The following is a 25,501-nucleotide window of genomic DNA, read 5'->3' on the forward strand; positions in this document are numbered from 1 at the left end:
TAAATAAGTTATGCTCAGGTGCAATTACTTGATACCGTTCTACATGTCCAATTAGCAATCCAGTCTTATATGAGGCTCAATATTTTGAGCTGTATGGGCCTGTCTGAAGTTACTGCATAACTGCAAGCCACTTTACAACCCACCTCCAGTCTATAACCTCCTTTTCACTTCTTTTCATGCCTTCTCTGGCTTAATCAGATGTTTAGTATTCTGTGTCGGTTCTCCCAACTCCGTCTTTCTCCATATACAAGTGGATAGTGATTGGGTGTGTCCTACAGCACAGCCATACCACCAAATATAAATGGCTGCAAATGGAAACAGCAGTTTTCTTTTGGCTACAGTGATTCTGCGTGAAAGATAATAATGTGATGTCTAACGATGCTCTAAATTGAATTCTTAGTTTTAACGAGATGCGGGTGTGTCCCTCTCCAGCTCCCCCCCCCCCCCCCTTCCCTGTGAATCATTAAATGACAGCTCTGTACAGGAATAAGCCTGTGGGAGGAGGTGAATTAGCATAGACAGCACGGTGCAACGCTCCGGAGTTATTTCGAGAACTCCAACGGCGCAGAGGAAAACTTCCCACCTACAGACTCAGATCATCACAGACGTGTGTGCATCACAGAACGTCAACTGTCTCCTTCCTCTTTGCCAACAATCCCTCTTCTTCTTTTTTTCCGGGTGTCGCAGTTGATATGATCCCAAAATAAGAGTGTTTTGTGATATATTTTTTTAAGTTATTACACTATCAGTGACTATTATGTAAGAAATAAAGGGAGGCTGGTGACATAACAAGTGACGGAAAACTGTTCAATGTTTGATGCTCTGCATCCTTCACTGGTTTCCATGGTGATAGCACATGTTACTTCCTTCTCTGTTGTCAGGGACATTCCCGATGGCAACCAGATATGAAAACACACACACACACTGTGATTTAGTGCATTAAATATAGAAGTCAGGTGTTTAACAACAAAGAAATCCTTGTTTGGCAAATATAACAGTTGACTGGTCTATCGAGGTGGTGCCGAGCCATTCAGAGCCACATGCACAATGAATCACAAAGCACTATCCTGTCACTTTAGTGAGTATATTTACAATATTGAGGAGATCAAAACAAGCAGGAATGGTTATTGTAGCTGACAGCTTGGAGGAAAACACATTTTTCTTTCCTTCTATTTTTTTGACAGATAAAAACAACATTTTAATTCCAGGCCTGGCGGTTCCCAGCATGTGTTTGGTATGCAGAGGGTTGACACGTGGGAATCAGTCAAACGGCAAAATAATTTTCCTAAAATATGTCGGAACAGAGTGGAATAGGAGTGGAACAGATCTATGAATGTCCGAACCGTCCAGCTGAAGTCTATTTGCAGTGATTTTCTGATCATCTCCTGCGAGGCTTAAGGGAGCATTAAGCTGACGATACATCAGTATGTGCTGTCTTGCAGTGGCAAGACTGCAGCACAATTAAAGCTCAATCAAGTCCAATCCATAATACATAAAGTAGGTCACAGAATCAATCAATTGATCAGCCCTCAAATGCATCATCCCATAAGTCAGTGATGTTCAAGAGAAGCTGTGACTGGATAAGCAGCACGTTGGCAGGAATAAAGAAGATTTTCAGCTGAAAAAGGTAAAGCGCTCTAAATCCAGGCACGTCTCTCCTCTCGCTGTGACAGACAGAGAGACGCCCGGCTGCTGCTAAAGCTATTTAAACTGTGAAAGCTAATGCTCTTGGATAACATGAGGAAACACTAAAGCTGACAGTCAGCAAAGCATTTCCAAAAGACTGTACATTCAGAAGATGAGGCAGACGGACCAAGGAGACAAATTAAGATTTATTGGAACAGGTGTATTAGCGCCGCAACTCATGTTATGAAAATAAACAGACTCAGATCAACGCACCGAGTCCGGCCAGATGTAGTCTGCAAATAAGGAACAATGTATGGGAACAAAAGCTAAAGTGATCAGGATATGATTAATGAAGTGTTTACAGGTTATTCTGGGCTTCCTGTGTGGCAGTTGTGGCTTTGAAATGATAATTATATTTATGCATGCTCTGTAATGCACATGGAAATACAGAAATGAATAAAGATAAATCAGACTTTCAGATCAAAACATACCGCCTGTTGAATATGGCTGTGGGGCATAAATCATCTCTATTATTACATTTTTCCTTCCCCTGAAGAGCTCGCGTCTTTTGTTAAACCCGCTGTAGCATCTTTTAATACTTACAGTTACTTTACTCGGCACTTCATACATGATTATTCCTGGATTTGCCTCCTGAGCTCTGGCGCTCTTTCTCTGTCCTTGCAGATTTTTTTTTGTATTGTTTTGATATGATGGATTTTGTAGTGGTTACTTAAGGTGTTTATGCTGCAGTTGCACTTGTTGCTGATCAATAGAAGCATCACCTAAATAGCTTAAATCTGAAATAAAGTCTGGATGTTTCAGACAATATTGGCCCGAGTGGAGGAAAGATAACCGCCAATCGATACCACACTGTTGGTTAAGTGTTTAATAGTGTGCCCCGAGGGAAACATGTAGCACTTATCCGCTGTACTTTAGCCTAGCTTGTGATAGCAGTAAGCCACAGACTTTGGAGAGCTGCATCAAATTAAAATGCATTTCCCGGGTAATCACATATGCTTTTAGAACAACGTCTAGAAAAGCATTCCCTGAAGACGAGGGTAAAGATTTGAAGCATTGCATTAAAAATGAGACATGACGGCAGGAAGTCAGATGGTATGTTTAAGGATATTAAATGATCTACCTAATCTACAGTTCATACTGAAGCATCTTTGTTCAAAATCTTACTTCTTTTTAAATAAGTTAGGGTATTCAGTGGATGGCTTTCACGTTTTATTGTCTCCAGTATTAAACAAGTAGATGGGTTTAGCCTCATCTTTTGCACCAAGTGAGGGAAATAAACTGAGCTGGAATTTTTGAATTTTAGCAAGAAATAACCAACTGACAGCAAACAGACTTTTCAACCCGCCAAGGTCTCTTTGAAGACGGGAAGATTAGCTAGTGAGCATGCTGATACCTGTCGTAGTCTTTTATTATATCATATTTTTACAAACAATTAAAAAAAAATTAAAGTCTCATCACATATTAGCTCATTCTCGCTAGCTACAGTTAATAAAATCTGCAAGGAAGCAGTTAATTGTGATTTTAGCTGACAAATTAATGTTAAATTATAAAATATTGTCATGCTAAAGCTCAGTGTGATCAAAGAAAGCGTAGCTGAAACGTTTAGACAATCATTTGCACCAGTGGTTTAGGTTTGGCTTAAAAGGGGGTGAATATGTTGCTATGGATGCGGTAAATTTTGGGTCTTATGTTCGTGATGAATAGAGATTGATTAGTAAAGAGCTGTTTTCATGCTTTTGAGTGCAAAAATAAGAATGTGTTTTCATAAGCACTGAAAACCCTTCCCTGCCCTCAGCCACCCTGCATGGCAACAGGCCGAGTGAAGAACGGTTGGCCCAGCCCAGAATAAACCAGGTTACTCCTTCGGGGACCTGAGGAAGAGTTGATGTGGCAGACCTAGTTACTCCCACACATCATGTGTCTGTGCAGTAGATGCTGCTCATCAGGAGTCCAATGGAGAATGACAGAGCAAGACTGAGTGTGCCGATGAGGCAACTAAATAATGTTTCATTACTTGCATATTAGGTACAACATTAATCTAACATTAGTCTTTTTTGCCTGTATATATTTTCCTACAGTGAACAAGCACAGCGCAGTAATTGCATTTCGGTTGGAGACGGATTCTGTGAGCACGGCAAAATAAATAAATAAAAGCTAAAATGAAAATACGACTAGAGGCCAATCTTGCATGGGGATCACACCGGCTACATGCTGACGCTCTAACCTGTGAGTACACAGTTTATTACTAAACTGTTACGTGATAAGATGAGTACTCGGTACCCGTGGGCTGAATTTGGTCTTCATTTTGAACTCACACGCCTGGTAAATTTTGCGTATCCGGTCACAAATCTGTCCACTTCCATACATGAAAACAAACACACGAACACCTGCCAAAGTACTCAAAAACATATTTAGATGTTCCTGCCTCGAGGTGCCTCGAGGATCATATTCTGCCATGATGACGCTCTCGCACACAGACTCACAAGCTGTGCTGCGGCTGATGCAAACAGACAAATCTCCAAAGAAATGATCATCTACATTACATTCTTCATGAGTCTTCATGTTCTTATGTATCCACACTAAGACACTCTTGTCTACCTCGGGGTATTTTATTGTGAAGGTGTCAGCAGTTTTTTTTTCTATTTTGCTTCCTTTTACCAATGCAGGCCGTGTAATTAAAGTTTTTTTTTAATATATTATTTTCTGTACTCTCTGCTTTTTCCCCATTTCCTCTGAAACTGGGTTAATATGGAAATCAAGGAGGAGGTCTCCCAATTTGTGCTAACTTCCAAAGTCTACCCACTCCCTCCCAATAGAAGATAATCCCAATCCTTTAAAAACACACACACACACACACACACACACACACACACACACACACACACACACACACACACACACACACGCATCTCAGAACAGTGTTTCAGCATTTCTAGAAATAACTTTATCTAGTTTTTTTTTTTCACTTCAGTGCAGAGTCAACACAATCAGCCAACTAGTATTTCCAACCCTTTAAAGATTTCGGGTATTCATGGCCTCGAAGATTGAAGCAGTAGTAGCCATCAGTTTAACATTGTATTAAATAAAGTCATGTTTTGTTTTGTTTTTTATGGAAGCCATGTTAGCGTAGATGGGACTGATGACGAGAGCAGGAAGTCAAAAACAGGAGCACCCTAGAGAAACTGGTGGTGGATTTTCAAAATAAAAGATCTTTTGCAGATTCTGCTTCTAAGCAGTGTGGAGTTCTGCGAGGGTCATTGCCGGAGGCATGAGATCACAGACACCCACCCAATTATGTGGCATTTTAGGTGTAGTTTTGTGCTAAAGTAAGCTAACTATAGATGCTAGTTGTTGCTTGATATTTATAGTGCAGGCATGAGTGGCATCAATGGTCTCATCTTTGTAAAATGTTGAACAAATCTTTAATGATACGTCTCTGTTCTCCAGGTATTTGGTTACTGCAGCCACAATTATTAATTTTGAACCCTTGTAGTGTTGCCACAGAGTGCAAAAACCAGTTGATTAATTGATTAGTTAGCTGACAGAAAAGTAAAGCAAAAACAATTAGGATGCATTTTATCTGTTACTTGGATAAAACCAGCCACTGGATGACTCACTGGGCTGGAAAATGTCTCAGTAATCAATAATGACAACAGCAATTAGTCGCAGGCCCAATAAAGTGTCCTGACCTGTGTATCAAAGCATTAAAAGTCATTCTTTACTTAAACAAGAGGTGTTATGTCACAGCATGATGTCCATTTTTGAGGGCCAGCTGTGGATATGGAGGTAGGGTGTTCTAGCTCCTCGAGCCAGCATGTCAAAGTATTCTTGGGCCAGACATTGAAACCGGTGTTGTCCCTGATGCATAGTCAAAGTTAGATTAAAAGCACTTAATACTAGAAAAAAGAGCTTGCATGAATGTATGTGTGAATTGGTGAATTAGACTTGTAGTAAGAAAGCAGTTTGAGTACTCAAACAGAGTAGAAAAAACTACCAGTCCATTTATTACCGCGATAAAAGACCACATATTGTGACTTTACAGTACTAGTGGTTTATTGTCATTAATCAGATTGTTTACTGTCAATATGCAATAGTTCCCATGTACAGTATCACTCTTATAGGACGTTGTTCACAGGCAAAAAAATCAGCTTCGTTACAAGTAAACTGTAAATTCAGTTGTTTTCCATGCTAAATTATTTGGTATCATTTTGTTCTTGGTAGCTTCAAGTGTGAAGGAGTTTTGGCATCAGTTTCAAATCAGTGTTCCTTCAACAGTATGCAAAACTATGCAGGAAGGTTTTTTCAAAATGTAATCAGATCATGCACGAGTTATCTATGATGCACGCTGGCTTCGTAATCATGTTTACAAAAATCTGAGGACATACACAAAGTTCAAAATTGAATGTTAACTCGGGTCATTCTCATCCTCTTCCTCTTATTAGCATATTAATAGTCAGTTTGATACTTTGTGTTCTGTTAGCTGTAGTTCATGTTTTGCATATAATTCTGCTGCCTGAGAAAGTGCTCGTCTTTCTCTCGTTGCCTTCATCTTGTTTGTGATACAGATTTCAGGATGAGTCTGCAGAAAGTAATTGAAAGGTGCAGACAAACAAACAGGCTCAAAGCACAGGCATTTAATCATTATGCCTGCAAGGACAAAAACAAACACGTGGACATGAAACCGCTCCATACACGTTTGACCCTTCCCTGACTTCCTGCTGCTGCTGTGTTGAATACATTAACCTTTCCCGACGACTTTCCGCGGAGACGATCCTCGATATCGACACGCTATCAATCCCCTTTAAAATTACAGCCCGCTGCGTGAGCCGCCTGAATGCCACACAGTGAAAAGCTATGACATTTCCCCTCTGTTCATCCGGTGATGCATTGTCATGGCAACCACTGAGACAGATAGGTCCGTGCTCCATGGCGAGAAGGTTTGCAGATGAGGTCGAGATCATGTGTGGTTTGGAGAAACCTCAGAATCGAAAGGGGGGAAAGCAAGACGCCGGCATCAATCATTAGATGAATGAGATCAGAGAGCTTCTGTGTGTTTATATTGTGTGGTATTATTGTTGCAGCCTGGCTCACATTCAATTTTGAAGCTTTTCTTAAGTATGACTCATGCTGTATGTCTAAACTAAGAAGAATACTGTGAGCGGGACCTTCAGTCTCCATCTATCTATATATAAATCTGTGAGCGATTAAAAATAGCTTAAGGCTTTACCTGCAGGTTCGGAGATGTTGAGACTTTAACTCCACTTTGGTGAACCTCACATTTACAAAATTTAAAACACAAGCACTTACAGCAATGACTCCAAAATTTCACTTGGTGCACAACTCCAGTTTCATGATCAGCACCAACATTAAAACAGCTGACAGGTGGACCCAATAGCATTTTGTTCCCATGCGACGTTTCGCTTGAATATCTTGGATGTGGACATTCACGTCAATGTTATGCTGACAGATACCAGTAACTTAAACATTACATTGCAAGCAGATAAATTGACATTTTACCACAGTAAAGAGTGTAAGGCATTGACCCGGCATCCCAATGCGATCGCCATACGAGGAGTTTGACTCATGGAGGTTCCACTCATCAGGATTTTCATGACCCAAGGGATTCACGGCCAGTGTCAGTGTGTCCAACACCCCGGGCCACGCCCAAGAGACTAAAAATGCCATGTCTACAGGCCAATTCTGTTTTGGTTTATGAAGGAAACTACTCAGTGTTGGAATTTAATGTTGCAGCTAATTGGTGTAGATACAGCACCGTCGTACTGAGAGCTTTATAGTTAGCAGACTGCATTTCCTATAATATTGCGTACCACAGACAACCAGCTAATATTATAAGAAACCAGGGGTCTGAATTCCTTCCTCCTCCTCTGAAACAGAGTCCAATTTGCAACACAGACACGCACAATACTGTACTAGCTTCATATGGAGCATGCTTGCCTAGAGAAAGCTGCTTTTAATAAGGAAAGCTGAAACACATCAGAATACCAGAGTATTATTTTTGTTCGTGATTCAGTTATGATCAAGTGACCAGACCTTTGTTTTCTGGTACTCATTCCCTGTAAAGAAAAAATTAGGCGTAAAGAGAAATCATGGAGCAAAAGCTGTGATATAAAAGTCAAAATAATTTCTCACACACAGTTTAAAACAAAGTTTAGTGAGCTATGACTATTTGTTGACCTTTTGTATATCGAATCTCCCACAACCAACCTAAAGTGACATTACCAAAAACCAATAAAAAGATAAATATCCAGCCGATTATTGAGGTGTCTGTTCTGTCTGCAACCACGCCTCCCTCCTACAATTTGTTTGATTAGATGTGAGAAACCCAAATGAGCATTTTTTAAAGACCTTTTTTAATGATTGATTTCAGAGCTTTATGGTCATTTTTAATGATAATTACAGTCTCAGTCATATAGGCCTATAGACTGGTTGGCAACCCTCTGGCAACCTCCAGCCATTAGGGATGAAATGTCTATTTCCTCACTGAATGCCGGGTTAAATTGGTCGCAAAGTGGATGCTGCATCAAAACCCTCTTTGTGATTGCGTTCCACACTTTGCATGGAAGATGCCAACTTGTCTGCAAACATTTGCCAACTGCTCACTAAGAGAGCATTTGCCTTTAAAGTAAAGTTACCCGTATTGCTTTTTTGCTTGAACCAACATGTTTCAAAAGGTGCAACCTTTACTTTGACGGCCTCTGATTCCAGTTTGTATTGCTTTCTTCACAGTTTTACTAACCAGTTTGCAAGCACTCTCGACAAGTGAGCATCTTCCATGCAAACTGCACGTCACCACAGCAAGTCTCCACCAACCACTTCCCAACATGTTGGGTAATACACAACTTTCCTTAGCAGTTGGTAGTCTCCGGCGAGTCTTTATGCCTGTGTGACTGGACTAAGGACTTCATTTTGGATAAACTTGATAAAACTTTTCAAGTGTCCTGTATATGATAAAAAGAGGTATGTGTACATGAAGGCGGACTTACCGTTGACGCAGAACTCATAGGGTGTACAGAGCTCATCTTCAAACAGGCAACCTGGAGGTCAGAGAAGGTGAAACAAAGAGGAGACAAGAAATGAAAGCAGCTCAAGTCGTTAAAGTGTTTGTCTTTGCTGCGGAGAAAAGGCAATGCCAAATTAGCTACATTTTCTAAATATGTGGCAGAGCTATAAAAGTGCAGCTTAGGACTACATTAACTCTAGCCCTAGGCTTTGCCGCTAATGGCAGAGCCATCAATCATCAATTAGTGTGACTTCCCCTATCCTGTCTCTGACACTGATACCCCAACTCCATGGGCAGCGCTTCCATTTATGAATGTTGCATGAATATTAATGAGCTTTAATGCTTGGACTAAGAATGGGTGTTCCAGACTAATAAATGAACAGATGGCAGAAGCATTATGAGTAGCTGTTCCCTGTGTTCATATCTCTCTCATGTGGGAGTTGCGGCGAACAGAGGACTGATTGTTCTGCTCGCCGATCTGCACAGGTGATCCTCTACATTTACACATTTCCAGGAAAAGGCTGAGGCGTGAAAAAAAACAAAAAAACAAAATAAAAAAAAGTGTAATTTTCTGTCTTGTACGGAGGAGGTGTTCGCACATTCAGGATCAAAATTAACTACACCGAGCACAAGATTTAGGCTAATTCATTGAGCTCATGATACACCACTTCATGGCGTTTGCAGTGCTGGTAACACACGGAGAGTCTGCAAACAACTAGGCCGAGCCTCAGTCCTGTTTCTCCAACTCTTTTATCTTTGTTTTTCCCCTCCCTCCGCTCATCATGCAGAGTGACGGAATTGGATGCACCCTCTTGGCCCGGTGGCCTCGATGGACAGCAACGAGCAGCTTGTGACCGTGAATGAAGAACAGGCTGAGTAGGAGGAGAGGTGTCTGTCAGACTTCTTTAATAACGAGAAGAGATAGTTGCGGGATGTCGGATAATCAATTGGCACAGAAAGGGCAGATAATAAGGACAGGTGTGGAAGAGAGAGGAACTTTTCAGGCTTTACTTATCCAAAGTTTGTTCAAGTTTCTTCTCTCCCAGTTGGACGTGCAGGTCATTATTCTGTTGCATTATTAAAGGCTAATCTGCGTGGGAACTGGAACTTACAGGCACAGTGCGCAGCCATTTTGTTTAGGAGTCGAGGGCACATTTTATGAAATTACTCTTTTGCAAGGTAATGGCTTCAATGTGTCAGCAAAATTGCAATTTAACGATGTAGAGTGGGGCATCAACACAGAGCTGTAAGGTCGCTCAGCTCTCTGGAACAAAACTAAAAGGCAGAATGTCCCAAACTGAAGAAAAGGAACTTACTGCTCTAAAACCAAGACCATGAATTGCTTTTCCAACTCATTGTACCTGAATATTATTCTGCATCATAACGAGTATATACCTCATTTTAATGGACACATTATAGGCTAAAGGATGCCTGTATATGCACCAATATATTTTTGGAAGAGTCATTTTCAGTTATATTTGCAATTTACAAATAACTAAAACCACAACTCTAATGCTCATGGTTTAAAACCTGGGTTTCTGTCTTATATCAGAAGGTTTGCGGCAGAAAATAAACAGATGATAAACTTTCTGTGTGCTCCCTGACGGATCTGACGGATAAAAAGCCAAATATTTCCATATTTGGTGGAGTTGGTGGAGACCAAAAACAGAGTGACAAGTAGAGTGAATCATCCAGACTAGAGGCCTGAAACAAAAATCCATATGAATGTTAATGGTAAACTTACAGTTTTATCAATTTTAATATGGCAGGGTAGCCCAGAAATGCAAGTGAACACTGAGTCTAATCATATCCAGGCTAACACTTTCCAATCATTGCTTACTATCAACACAGATACATTTAAAGAGGCTAACAAAAATCTAAAAAAGCCCCAAACAGTTACACTTTTGCTCAAGTTACTCTTTATCGTGCAGGCGGTCAATACTCATCGGATTACAAATGTTGTCCTTTGCAAACATATTCTTCACATTCATGCTTTATTATATATGAAACGTTTATGGAGATTCGGTTATCATGTACAAAGAAAAACTCAACAAAAGCCCGTCGAGCAGAATTAGGCAGATACTTGCTCAAAATTAACATTCAAAGGAACTCCATCCCCCCAAGACACCCTCAATCCCTCAAGAGCCACTTATGCCAGCTGGTGTTGAGACTGTGTCCACACAAACACGCCCCGACAAGTCTCACAACAGCACTGCTTACCAAACACAAGTCAGAGTGAACCAAATCATCACACAATGCGAAGAAATCTATCGGAAAGACTGGAGAGAATGGACTAAAAGCCAAAACAAATTAGAGAGATTATGAAATGGCAGAAAATCCGTTGACTGTCAGAGGCAGAAATCAGAAACATTCTAACCAGGCATAATGTCAGTGACCATAAACCAGCAATGGAAGATACAAACAGAAACAAAACTGTGACAGGTGAGGTTGAAACAGAGATGCATTTCCTCTTAAGATGTAAATTACTCAGTGACGTGAGGACCACTTACTTCAACCAATTCAGATCTGTATTTCAGTGAGCTAAACAACATGACAAAATTAGAAGCAGTCCAAGGAGAAGGACACGGGGCCTATCTGGCTGCCCAGCATATATCAAAATGACACAACCTGAGTGAGGACCAGGACTGACGTACACCTGCACGTGTTGTACTGTACAGCTGTTTGTTGAACTGAGTAGAAATTAAATGAACCGATACTGATACTGTTTTTTCTGTTGATATCTTTTGATATATTTCAAAACTTTATGTATACTGTGAGTGAATGAATATTGAATGTTGTCATGTTCCTTTTCTTAACGGTGCTATCACTTGGTTTAGCTACATCTGTCACTATGGCTGTCTTCCCACTGCTATATCCACTGTGTTAGCCATCAACAGTTTGTCCAGCTCTATCCTCTATGGAAGTGCCACAGCATCTGGGCTCGGTCATTCTCAACCAACCAATGGGGCGTGGCCTATTTTGACCTTGGGATCTCCAGGCCATACCCAGCACGGATGTTCAATTTCCAGTACCATGTATGCCCTCCCTGCTAGCGTGTTGCACCCTGCTAATATGTGCTGGATCGTGTCAGTAGCCTGCACCTGTTGTATCACCATATTAACCTCTAGCTCTCTTCCACAGGGTGTCTTTTATGTTGTTATTCTCCCCTCACCCCCATCCAGTCTGGGCAGATGACTGAGCCAGGCTCTGCTGGTGGTTTCTTCCTTAAAAGCTTAAAATTGAGTTTTTCTTTCCCACTGTCGCCGAGTGCTTGCTGGAGAAGCATGGGCCATTACCACTCTCGACTGAGTCATTTGACTTTCTGATGATGAACATTAATTAGAGTTCAATTAATTTCTTGGTTAATCAATCAACAGAAAAAATTAACTAAAACATTTTGGATAGTTGATTAACGATTACAGTTAAAGCTTCTAAACTGAGAGGATTTTTGCGTTTTCTAATTAGGCATCACTTCCTGTCAGTTTGTTGTTTCCACAAATGAAACAATTTTAAGACGTCACCTTGGGCTTGAGAAAAAATGAAGTTCTGACATTTTATAGACCGTGCAAACAATATTCACCTGCCAGCCCTAATTTTCGCACGACTTTGTTTAACTTACCAAGACTTTCCCATTTAGCTTGAAGGTAAGTGAAAGAAGAATTTACACCAAACTTATAAAGCAGTCACTTAGAGCTGGAAGAGTCAATCCCTCTTGACCATGCACATCTCAGCACTCCGCAATTAGTGTCAGTCCATTCAACTTTACTTCCTCATCACTTCCCTGCTTAATTCATGGGGTTCTCTGGGAAGCCTTGTCAGCTCTCAATATTAATTACAACTTTCCACTAATAACGCGTCCAGTCGAGCATAGTTAGTCAGACAGTATGTGTGTGCGTGTCTGCATGTGAGATAGGCAGGGACATAGAATTGATAACAGCACAGCCCCTTTCTCCAACACCGTGCGAGATGATTAAAATGGCGCCTTTTAATTAAAATGCAATCACAGTGGATGCTGCTGATTACCCCAGGCAGAAAAAAGGACTTGTCGATGCTGAGGGAGGAAAAAAAAAGGAGTCCTTGCTATATCTTGATGACGCATCCTGACAAAGAACAGCCGCGCTCTTTTATTCAACCCAAGGCCTACAAGATAATTTCACAAACACAATGACCTTTATGAAAAAGTGTTACGTTTGGTATTAAGTACTGAGGCCGTGTCAGCCTCGTCACAGATCAATCATGGCTTATCTGTAGCCGCTCTTCAAGTCAAGTAAGTGCAGTTACAGACGGATTTAAAGGGAAATGATTTGTGCTTTTTAGACGATTTTTAACTTAAGCATGTGACTTTTTTCCTTCGACCCATGTGAGCAATGCAGTAAAAACATGTCATATATGCTCACCTTTCACACTGTTATCACTTATCTTAGTTATGCCGGTTATAACAATGATCTAAAACATACCAGCAATTGTGTTTCCAATCAAAATTACGGTTTTGGAGCGCCCCAATCGAAGTCCAGACTCATATCTGATTGAGATGCTTTGGAGCCCGTTCATACCCAAAACCCTCCAATGTGGGGGAATTTTATACAATTCGGCCAAAATCCCCCCAACAGTGATATAAAAGACTCACAGCCACAAACGTTTGATTAGCTTTAGGTTTTACACAGGATCAGGTGCATTTTGTATTACTCAGGTTATCTTTGTTGATGATTTATAAGATTTAGTGTGACAAATATGCAAAAAACCAAGAAATCAGGACTCTTTAGAAACTAATATTAATATTTAAAGATAATGAAAGTAATTGTTAGTAGCTGCACTAGATGAGAGCCGACTACAACTGCTGTAAATATGCAGAAGTTTCTGCTCCCAAAATAGATGCTTTGTGACCTAATTTATAAATGCTGTATGAAGGGAGACTCCAGAAGGTCACAGAAGTTACTTCACAGTTTTTTAACAAGATGCAGCGGTAGTTAGAGGTCTGTATTCTCAAGAGACGGTAAAATAGGAGGTGTATCAGACAGAAGTGCATAACTACATGTGCTACAGTCACTGTTTGTCTCTGTCTGCCTTTCAAAATGACATTAAAACATGCTGTGCAGACTTTGCATAAATAACACCTTCAGAAAAGCATGCAACAATGGGAACTTGGATGGGATCTATTACCCTTTCTGAGACCTCTACATGCAGCACAGAAACACTTTACGAGGATGTGTCCTGTCTACTTTGTTACAAGTAACTGCTATTTAGGGCAGCAAGTGCACCGACCGTGTAAGTAAACAAGGAGCAGCACAGGCACATGCAAAAAAACTATTCACCTATAACTAAAACCACCTGCGTGTTGGGACACAGCAGCGTGCGTATCTCCCCTTGGGAGTGTGAAATCAGAGAGGAGTGAAAGGCTTGTTTGAGGAAAAGCAATTACATACGTTTCTCATTAGAAAACAATATAACCACATTATCCGACAGTCAATCTCCACCTGAGCATTATAATGCTATTAAGTACACATCCCAGTGCACATTTAGGTCTCTAAACGTTTGGCTGTGATTGGCTGACCTTGCCCGGAACATTAACTATGTCCCTATGAGGCAAAACCCTAAGCTCAACAAGAAGTCAGAGGCCTGATCATCCACTTTCCCTCACAGGTGGTTGGCCGGTGCTCGGGTACCATCTGCGATGTCTGAGGGGCCAAGGAGAACGCTGGGAGCCTGGCAGCGAGAACAGCCAATCCCGAGGCCTGCTGCAGTTAAGGGCATATTTCATTCACTCTCTGGGGCCACCAAAGTATCTTTTATTATAGATATAAGGTGCAACCAAGGACGCCTGGCTCATTTTTTGTAAATCACAGACAACTGTACCGTCAGCCAAAAAAGCCATTTTAGAACAGCACGGCAGGTGACAACTGCAATAAAAGTGCAAGTGAATTGAAAAGGGAGCGTGGCTGGAGCGGGGACAGCAGAGAAGAACATCACCTGCAAGCAAATTAGCATCAGCTTGACACCATGTCCGCAGATTTAAACAGCTTGTGTCATTAAGGCGCTCTCCTGCTAAAATTAAAGATGGCTCCAAGCTTTTCTCTGCTCCAGAAGGTCTGTTCTTGTCAAAAGCTGCATGCTATGTGTCAGCAACTGAGCTCTGGTTACCTTATCACGATCCTCGATGTTTTTTATACATTCCCCCCCCCCACACGTTTTCATCTGAACATGGCAGGACGCTGCTATAACAGTTGTTTAAATAAGACAGTGACATTTTGTTCACTCATATTTCATCAGGAAACTATTTTCTCCGGGGTGAAGGACAAAATGAATAATTCACTTTAACACCACAAGAAAATACAGTAATTCTACCATTGAGGCTTCACTTCTATCACTGCATTAGAGAAAAAAAAACAACCTTTTTATGTTTAAAGGAACAGTTTTCTTCTCAAGGCTAAGGTGAGAGCTTTCTTGTGTGCCCAATGTTTGTGAAGCAGCCAGTTAGCTTAGCGTAGCTTAGCTTAGCATGTTTAGTTAACACAGAGCTAGCTGTTTGCCCTTGTTTACAGATTTTGTGCAAAGCTAATTAGCTTTTAGCCGTAGCTTTTTTAACCTGTAGCGTAATTATCATTTTTTTATTGTGTTTTGGTAAAATATTTCCTTTTAGCAAGATGGCACATATAGATATTGTGGGACTTTTTCTTTAGTTCAAAGCATTTAACAGAAACTAAATCTAAAGGTTTAACCTGAATTAGGAGCTTGGGGGTCAAAGTGAGGGGACTCTGGGGTCACTTTGACTGAAGAGAGATCCTGATGTGAAACCACCTGGCATCCAGAGGAGTGTAACCAGACACAATTCCCTCAGAATTCCCAGGCAGGCAGGTCACTCTCAGTCACTCAGCTGCCAGCTCCAGGCGACAGCCCAGACAACGGCTATGAATTAAAGATGGCAGCATCACTGCGGCAACAGAGGACCCAGAAATAGGCCGGGTTGACCTTTTTCCCGACCTGCACTGAGTGATTCAGACATTTGATTTTCTCCCTTCTCCTGAGGTGTGATTGAGTGTTGAAAAGCAGAAGTGGAGCGAGTGAAACAGCTAAGCCTCTTCTTTCTTATGTTCCAAGGAGCTCGAAGTGAACCAGCACAAACTGCCCTGAGGGGAATATCTAATCCTGCAGGTGAGGACAAAGGTTTAACTCTTGAGTGCCAGCTGAACCTCGATTAAAGTGCAGGTCAGTACCACGCCTCGGTGTTTGGACTTTCCTGTCCTGCAGATGTGACATCGATGACATGCAAATGGGAGTGAAATGACATCTTTGTTGGCCTCAAGTCATTTATGTGCCTGAGTGGTAATTTCACAGCTTAAAATGAAACTACTCAGCTGTACCACCTGTGGAATTAAACGCCTTAAGATGCAGATGAGATGAGAGGAAATTGATATGAAACTGTCTCCATGCCGCTCCCTGGTCAGAACACCTCTCATCACTGAGGGATTGGATTTTTATGGCTGCAGTTGGTGCAGACACCCAAAGGCATCACATTTCTGACTCAGTGAAAACACTGTGGCAGTGGGGTGTGGTTTTCTGGCTCAGCTGTGAAGAGAGGAGGGAAAGTGATTCGTTTGAGGAGGGTGGCACACCTGGTGTGCATCTGCTGATTAACCTCTCCTCTTATATATAGTAGGGCAGGAGCACAGCAGGCGCTGAGAGAACCTTTGAAAAGAATGACGACATAAAGCGGAGCGGGCATTGATGTGTATGAGTGCGTAACAAAGGGCAAAATAAACAGGGTGTGTGTATAATTTGGGACTGGCCAGGCCCTTTTTACACTGAGGAGAGCCCTTAGTGGCAAGGCTACAAACACACATAATCACACATACAAAAACACATAAAGCCCTTCTCTTAGCTGACTTTAAGTTTGGAAAAACCAAGTAAATATAACGCAACATAAACTGAACAAATAGCATTCCTCCTCTAATATTTTACCTTACGTGCTTCTGCATAATCACCCCCATTGCAAGATGAATATCAATATTAGGCTATTGAGAAGGAAAGGCAGTCTATATTCAGGTGGATTTTAAATGCTGAGGTATTCAGCGGTATCCAAGTCCCATTATTTAAATTTGTGGCCCCCGGGGTGACCACAAAGGGGGTTAAAACACACTCATTTTAAACTATTTATGCTACCAACTAGTGCCATAAACAGAAATACGGATGTTTATGTCCTGTTAGAAAAAAACGTTTTTCTCTCGATGGATGGTTGTGGTTTAAAGAAGCCAGTTGAGGTGGTTTATGTATCTGACTGGGATGTCTCCTTGATGGATTTCAGGGAAGGTGACTGGGAGGAGGCTACGGGGCATACTCCAGACTCAGTCGAGAGATTGTATCTTTCAGCAGGTTTGGGAAAGCCTCTGTGTTTCCCCTGATGGTAGTAGCCGAGAGAGGGAGGCCTTGACGTCTCTGCTGAGTGTTAACATCGTAACCTGATCCCAGAGAAGTGGCAGAAGATGGAGGGATGCACGTACGAACAGTCGTTTTTTCTCATTAGTCCCCTATTTAAACTGTATTAAGCTTTAAAGTCATGATATACTGAGCTAGCTTATGATAGCTGTTAACTTAGCACTACAGCTTCTTATCAAAACACGACCACTTCTGACACCAACAAAACACCAAGGTGGTGACCAAAATGCCAAATTCTTGGCCCTAAACAGAAAGTAGTCCATCAGCCAGGAGGCAACTTGGCTGATCATTAGCATTCATTAGGATTTGTGTTTCTGGTGACCTGATGAAAGGAAGCACTCTAATCCTGGACCTTCTTTAAACCTCACTTCTCTGTTAAATGCTCCACCTGCTTGCTGCTAATTGTACGTGCCATGTTGTTCTTTGTCTTTGCCTCAAAAGATGCTAAAAACCTGCCGATGAAAGAGCTTAGCAGGATGCTACCCAAACTTCCTAAGAGATGGTAGAACTAGCTACTGAATTTAGACCTCATCCACAAAAAGTAGGTGAAGTTGTGCACCTTCTTTGTTGTAGACATCATCTTGGGGATTTTACAAATAATGCTCAATGATCCTTTTTCAAGAGCTGAAGGAGATATATGTTATTAATGTACTTCAAATGAGACAGTTGGTCACAAATATAGGAAAACACCCATCTTTCTGTTGCTTTTTCCCCTTCAAACAGTCATTTTCCTTTCCTGCTGCACTGAGAAATGGCCCAGAGTATTAATCAGCATCCCCCAAAGACGAAACCGGAACGTTACTGCTTTAATCACAGCTGAGATAGTATAGATTAATTCCTGTGCTCAGCTCACAGCTTTCAGAATCCTCATTACTGTGTTATTGTCCTCATTATAAATCTTAGCTCCGCCACACAGAGGTGACCTTCACTCTGACCCCTTTACCAACACCAGTTAATTTGAACCTTGAGAAACGCCGTCCACTCCTCCTTGTAAAAACCGATGACGTTTTTAACACTCGCCGTGTCAGGTGTGTGCAGAGGAGAGAGAGCGCAAAAAGGAGCACGTTCTTTGCACTGTTGTTGGCACGCAAGCGGGAAAACACCTTCTTTGTTTGTGTTTTTAATCAACGTAAAGGTCCAAATGCGTCATGTTCTTACACCTGACAAGTCTCAGAGGAAGAAAGAGCCTCTGCTGAACTATAAACTAATTTTAGCATCTAAAAGAAAAGCAGACTTCCCCTGGAACATGTCGCCTTCCTCGCTTCTCTGGCGGCACTCCTCCTCCTTGACCCAGAATATCTTCAAGGTTCACCTTGAACTGAAGAGAGCCTAACGAGATGTATCGTCTCGACACGTCTATCTTGACACAATTCTGACTTCATTCCTCTCATAAGCTGCCGACATTTGTCTGGAAAGACACAGGAACAGCCAGCCGCCGTGCTCCCAACACACTCCTCTGAGCATCTGTTGAATCACAAAGAAAATCCACCCTCCGCCTGTTATCACACCAGCCGTGGAAGCAACCCAGGCCATGGATACACAGCCTGCTTTGTTTTATGTTTCTTTCCTTGCACTTTCAAGGGTACAATTGTGAAATCAACTAAAAACTCAAAAATACCAGTTTCCCAGACTATCTGAAAAACAGCGTCGCTCGAATAGCTTATCAGTCTGCGATTCATGTCATCCTGAAAACAAGACTTCCAGCAGCTGTGTGGCTGAGAAGAGGTCCTTTACAACACCGTATGCGCTTTATTAGCGAGAATCAATAGATATATATTATGTTCAGCAACAGATGATGGCAGAACTGTTAATGTCAGATCAGTTACACTCGTACTGAATGCTGCAGCTGTTGAGTTTATTAATTTGGAAAAACAGGCTTTGCAAATAGCACACCAAATGCTTATTTAACCATCATGTGCTGCCATGCGCACGAAGAGGGGGATGTACTGCACAATGAAAACTCATCCAATAAATGGTTTGCCATTTATTAGATGAGTCAAAGCCCTTAGTGAATTGTAGAAGGGCTCCTCATACGAAGTGTCAATAAAGGCTGAGCTGAAGGCCGGCGCTTCGGCCTGACCCTCCACCAGACCAGTCAAGATGACTCAGACATCCTGAGAGAAACGAAAAATGCACTGTGACCTTTACTGAGAGTAGGAGAGCCATCAAAGCCGGGTTTTTATTAGTCTGGCAGTCATATTAGTTTTAACTTAATTAGCAATTTTGGTGGCAGAGGAGTTTTCATTACTAGAAAACTCATATACATACATGCATGAGGTGTTTGACTATACCTTCTTCTGCTTTGGCCCAGAGTAAAATATCTTGATCACTTGTTTGCTCCCTTAATGTGTTATCTAGTAGCTTAACACCTGTAAACATAACTGCCCACACTGGCACTATGAACTTGTTGTGGTTTAATTCAAAGCACCAAAGAGAACCTCCCAACTCCTCTTCTTCATACTTTTTTGTCAGCAGCAGATATTTCTGCATCAAATTTACATTTTCTTCGTCCATGTATTTATGGAAGTATTGCCTACTTGGCATATCCAAAAGGAGTAAAAGGTTGTAACAGAACAATTTTAGGGTCAAGATGAATGAATGAACTTTATCCACATTCATTTTCAAAAATGCGCACGTCAATTTCAGGGGCATTCCCACTTTATCTGACGGGTGGCTGCTGTGTGCGAGCTAATTCGAACTACTGACAAGGACCTCTGGGGTGGGTGTCGGAAGTTGTACTGGTGTTTTTCAAGGAATTATCCAATAAATAATATGACTTTCTGTGTAGTTAATTGTACTGACAGCTAGGGGTGGAGGCTGTAGCCTCAAAATTATATCACAAAATTTCAAGGAAATTTGCAATGATGATAATTATGGTGAATGCAGTTTGCAGGCAGCAGCATTTATTAGTGCAAATAAAATAAAGGGTGTTTTCCATCCTTCTTTTCCAATGAGCTGCTGTCAGTGATGACAGACTACCTCATCTGAACTGGCATCTATTGCTACAAGCAGCAGCAGTATTATAGTGCAATAGTAGTGACACACCATTATTTATAGTGATAAAGGATACGTCAAAAGCAGAAAGGGTTAGGGTTAGGGTAGTGTTTTCTCTGGAAATTTGTAAGTATAAAACAACAGCTTAACACTTTAGTTAGAGTAATTAAAGTCACTGAACTTTGCAACTCTTATATTGTCACATAATGCTGCTTTTCCATCATTTAACTGCATCAGTAATTCCCATCCATCGTTTGGTCTTTCTGTCATATTGAGTGCAGTGAGTGAGCGCTCCGGTGACACTCTGCTGAGTCATTTGTTTACTTTTGGGTCGCACATCACCAGCTGCTAGCACCTCCTCGTGTGTCTTCATAGCTTAGTGGTACTCCTGGTGTTTTTTGGTTTTTTCAAGTGGTGAAACGAGTTTGTTGTTTCCACCTTTATCAGGAACAGGTTTTTTTTTGAATAGTGTACAAAGTGTAGCCTACTTTGTTGGAGGTTGATGAAGCAGTACCGCTCAAGACTGGCACCCGCTCTCACTCTCAGACGTTCTCGGGCTTGTGTCATTGTGTGGGCTAGGAAACAAACTCGTGGTCTTGATAAACCACTGATATCATAATATTACACTTTTTTTGACCATGTAAAAATTTATTTATACCAGTATGTCTGGGGACAATATGGTACGGCACAGGACGCTCTAGTTTTTAAGTGAAATTCCTGTAAATTCTAAATAAAATTCTCCCCAAAAATTAAATGAAAGCAGCCAAATTATTAAAATTGAGGCTTAAAAATGTCCAAAGCCTTTCTACTGTGTGATGACTGGGTTGATCTTTCATATACAGTCTATGGCAGGGGTGGGGGAACTCCAGGCGTCGAGGGCCGGTGTCCGAGCAGCCTCCAGAAACCGCTGCCAACAGGTTGGGGGAATGCACATTTTGTGCCCTAGTGCCACAAAAAAGAAGACATCCTAAACCACGCAGCATAAAGGATGAAAAAAGACAACTTCCACTGAAGCAAGATGTCCTGCTTGTAGATGCAGACTTCACCATGTTCATAATCTGTGCTGTAGTAAAATATCAATCCTAATACTGCTGCACATTTCAATCGCCTCTGTTGATTTATTACCACTATGAGATGCTTGATTACCACTCAGTCCTGATATCTATCGGATGACAGAGGGCTGTGGCAAAATACATACAGCTCAGCAGCCAGTTAATCAAATCCCACTTGTCTGGGTATGTTAGGCGGTGGCTGCTGAGAGCCAGCTGTAAAGAAAAAAACAACAGACAGACAGCGCAGCCTTAAAGCACATCTCCAATGTACACATTGGAGAAAGGTCACATATCAATCAATATATCCTCTAACACTCCTTAATTTGTGTGTAAAAAGTGTGTTGAAGGGGGGAGTGGAACAGATTTGCTCAGAGGCTGTCACAAGCCCCGCGTGTCCATGTTAAACTCTGCTCAGTCTGATCTCAGTGTTCCTGCTAGATTTGTGTGTGCATTATTAGAATCGTGACAACACCTCGATAGCAGCTAGACTGCTCTGCTTTCCCTTTATTAAATCCTCGGAGCTGCTCATAACCTTTAAAGGATTAATATTTCTTTCTTTTATTATTTACATATAGCAAATGTTGCTGAAAGTACATTTTTTCTCATAAACAGCACCTGCAAGCTGGAGAAAAGCTACCTGCGTAGCTAACAAACACTGGGATTTTTTCAGTAGTTGTATTGGGATTCTTGTCACTGCCAAACCTCTGCAAACAAAGCAGAGATGCTGAACAGAATTTTAACAACAATCCTGATGGAAATACTGATCGCAAGGCACTAGAGTGTTTCTGCTAATTTTCTATTGGCTACAATCTGTGCTGGAGTCAATAAATTCATTATTTAAATGATGTTTTTTCTAACTTTGTGTAAACAAGGCATTAACCTTTCAGCACTCTTCAAATAAAGATGAATAGTTGCCAATCCTTTGATAAAAATCTTTCTGCCTCTTTCATCAATTACGAGCACAGCAGGCCTTCGCGTACACTGAGGCAAAATTAAAGTGTAAGAGTGCTGTTAAGCTTTTTAAATGCCGCTGCCTTTTGGTTAATTTACAAGTGCTGTGCTTTTGAATTACATCTCACTTTCAAGGCGGCAGACTCAAGGCTGGTTAGTGAGTCACCTTGGTGGGAACAAGTTGGAAACGCGTTAACCAGTCCATGACCTCTCCCAGTCTTTGGAAGACCAGAGCGTCCTCCCAGAAGAAGCCGCTCAGACGTAAGCAGCTGGGTCAAGGCAACAAAATGGCACGCCGTGTGAGCGAATCTAAACCAATCGAAAATTTTAGTGCACCACAGAGACGACGAACAGCAAATACAGGAGGAATAAAGGGTTTAAAGTTTCAACAGTGGTGGGTAATGGTGGCATGTTTTAGGCTATTTTAGGCATTGTAGCTGCCAGGAGAAAACAACATTTAACTTTGGGGAAGTTTACTTTTATCTTCTTTAGGATTCAAGTTTTGCAGTAAATTACTACAACACGAACCCACAAAACATCAGTTAAAATGCTTCCTAGAGTTGGCTTTATACTTTCTTTAAAGTATTTGGGGAAAAGTCTATCTACCAACAAAGCTGTTAGATGGATTAACTAAAATTTTCTTATTTACATTTCATTTACATTTGTAGTCATTCAATTTTTATGCTAGATGCATTTCTGACTCCACAGTTATGTTGCAACCAATTCGTTAAGGCTTAGTAATTATGATTGTAAACGCTCCACAAGTTAAAATGTGATTTAAAACCACTAATATTTACTAGATATTGCTTCTCTTCCTATCTGTAGACAGTATAAAACATGGATGTAGCTCCTCAGTTCAGAACAGCAACAACAAACCTGCTGATGCCAATAGCTGTGGTTGTAAAAACACTTCTAGTCTGTTGGAAAACAGCTTTCAGTCTTGACATCTAAAACACTTTTCTGCTAAGTTCATGGGCCCAGTCACTCGTTTCAGGACATAATGAAAAGAAAAATTGTCTTTGTTATAAATCTTGGCCATAGTATGTTGCAAAACGGATGATTACCTGTGCATCGAGCGAAGCAGCAAAGAATGAGTTTATTCTAATCTTGTGTTTCTGTTTTGCTGTTGTTATATTATTACCAAGGGTGGGAATCCAGAATCAGTTTAAGTAGGTTCAGAGGTGTCCAACCATCAAAATCCTCTGCCTCCAAGCTTATCAGGCCCTTATTACAATGCTGGCATGTTTTTCTGCCAGTTGCATTGATTCATTGATTAAGCCACAGAGTGTACAAAAAAGGTGCTTTCAGCCAATAATGACGCGACCTATATGGACAAACATACTGGGGCACCTGCACATTTCACCTGCTGGAGCTGCTCCATCATTGAAACCCATGTAATGAAGTTCCCAACACACAGTTTTGGTGCTGATGTTAAAGATTATATTAAGGCTGAGCCTCTTGTCTCTATTTTCTGTTTGAACTCTAGAATCTGGTTAGATTTTAGTTCTTGCTACTTTTCTAATCCATTGCCCTGTAAATCTTTTTCTAGATTACTTTATATTTGATTCCCTGCATTTTAGTTCAAATTAGCCTTCCTGGTGTCATCGCATACATCGCTGTCAAGTGTTTGTCTCTGTTATGCAGTTACTCTGTTTTACTGGTCCTCTTGAGTCATTACTTTCATTTCCTTCAATATTGCCAGAATCACTTTCAGCTGTGTCTTGTTACCCCGATGTTTCCAGTCTCCCCGATTACCTCCACTATTTAATTAAAGCCCCCGTTTTCCTTAGAATCTAGAATCGTAAGGCGTTCTTGTCCATCCATCTTTGTGCGTGGGAAATGAAATAACATAAATTCTGTGGTACTTTTATTTATTTATTTTTTTCTACTTTGTTTTGTTTTTTGTTTATGAAGTCTGCATTCGGGTCTACAACCTGCAAACCTTGACAACGTGATCTGCCACTTTGTGGCTCAGTTGTTGTGCTTTCCTAAACACTCCTACTTTGCAAGAATATCTCTTACAGCTGATTGTGAAACATCAAATCTCTAGAGATGCAACGTTGGCCTCCTACCACAGCACCATACTCAAATTCAGTGGGCTCTCTACAAAAACACATTCTTTCACAATGTTTGTAGAGGCAGACTTCATGGCTTGGTACTTGATTTTATACACCTGTGATAACGGGACTGAAAACACCTGAATTCAAAGATTAGGTGATGTTAGCCAGATACTTTCCCCCCCACATAATGCAGCTTAAACCTGCATTCTTTCTAATAGCTAGCAGTGGGGGACTTGTACAGCTTTACTTGATCTATGACCTCAGTAACACTCCCCCGATAAGTCAATGGTCTCGTCACCAGTTTTAAGTCTTCTTCTTTGATGTATTAAACATTTTTGTCCTATTTATTGAAAAACAACCAATCAAACAGGCTGTGCCTACCTAGTGATGTCATAGTGCCATATCAGTCTTTTATATACAGTCTTTGGCGTGCGTCTTCTTTTCATTCTACAAAGAACATTTATCAGGAATCAGTAGTTGAGTTGACCTGTATGCAGAATCGATGAAAACACTAATGATCACTAATGCTCATCTCTTTATTCCCACACAGCAAATAATAGGTTTGGATAACTGCTGAAGTGTCTCAGGGGTGGAGTCTTTGAGCCAATGTGGAAAATGTTGTGCGTATGGACATAAATTCACACCACTACTTAAATATCACAGCCATTAACTGCATTTTCAGAGCTTGTAGCTGCAGACTTATTTTCTCCGTCTGGCTTTCATGTGCTCTCAGACATGCAGGATGTATACACCCACACACAGCGTGCTCTCACCGTCTCTCCCACACAAACACAACGATGTGGTTATTTTTAGATCAAGACACATATATATTTATATATATATACACATATGGAGAGAGCTTTACATATGCTATATAAATAGAGTCACATCATGAGTGCACTTTGATCCAAATCTTCCCTATGACATGGCATAATCCGCAGTGGGGCTCATTAAAAACAATAACCATCCCCAACTCTCAGCCACACTCTGACAATGGAGACCTCATTCACACACACAGAAAAACACTCTGAGAATTCAATGAGAGAAATGCACTCGGGGAATATGAGCACTGACTCATTCACAAGAATTTGAAGAATAAATTAGCCAACTTGCAGAGAGAAAAACCCAGTGAACAAAAGGGTAAGTTCTGGGCTTTCCATATTATTGTATTTGTTAATCTGATCACTTAGAATATGTGTGTTTATATGAGAAAATAAGAAAACAGGTTACCAAAGGGCTTCCTCCTGTTCTAAATATACAGAATATGATGCAGCTCAGTGTCTGTATGAATCATCAGAGCAGAAGAGGCGACCAGAGACCTATATTCGCCTCTAGCTCATGATAAA

The 25,501-nt window shown here is 41.0% G+C and overlaps 1 protein-coding gene across 2 annotated transcripts in view; it reads right to left on the minus strand.

Moving 5' to 3' along the window:
* The window catches only part of ptprn2 (protein tyrosine phosphatase receptor type N2), a 146,367-nt gene that overhangs the window by 119,637 nt on the left and 1,229 nt on the right, over positions 1-25,501 (minus strand). For both annotated transcript variants that reach the window (XM_005722780.1, XM_013915954.1), the window contains exon 2: positions 8,652-8,702. In XM_005722780.1, coding sequence (XP_005722837.1) covers positions 8,652-8,702 — 51 coding nt within the window. The remainder of the gene's footprint in view (positions 1-8,651; positions 8,703-25,501) is intronic.

Source organism: Pundamilia nyererei, unplaced genomic scaffold (assembly GCF_000239375.1).
Source record: "Pundamilia nyererei isolate P.nyererei 1_Seehausen unplaced genomic scaffold, PunNye1.0 scaffold00007, whole genome shotgun sequence".
Lineage (NCBI taxonomy): Eukaryota > Metazoa > Chordata > Actinopteri > Cichliformes > Cichlidae > Pundamilia > Pundamilia nyererei.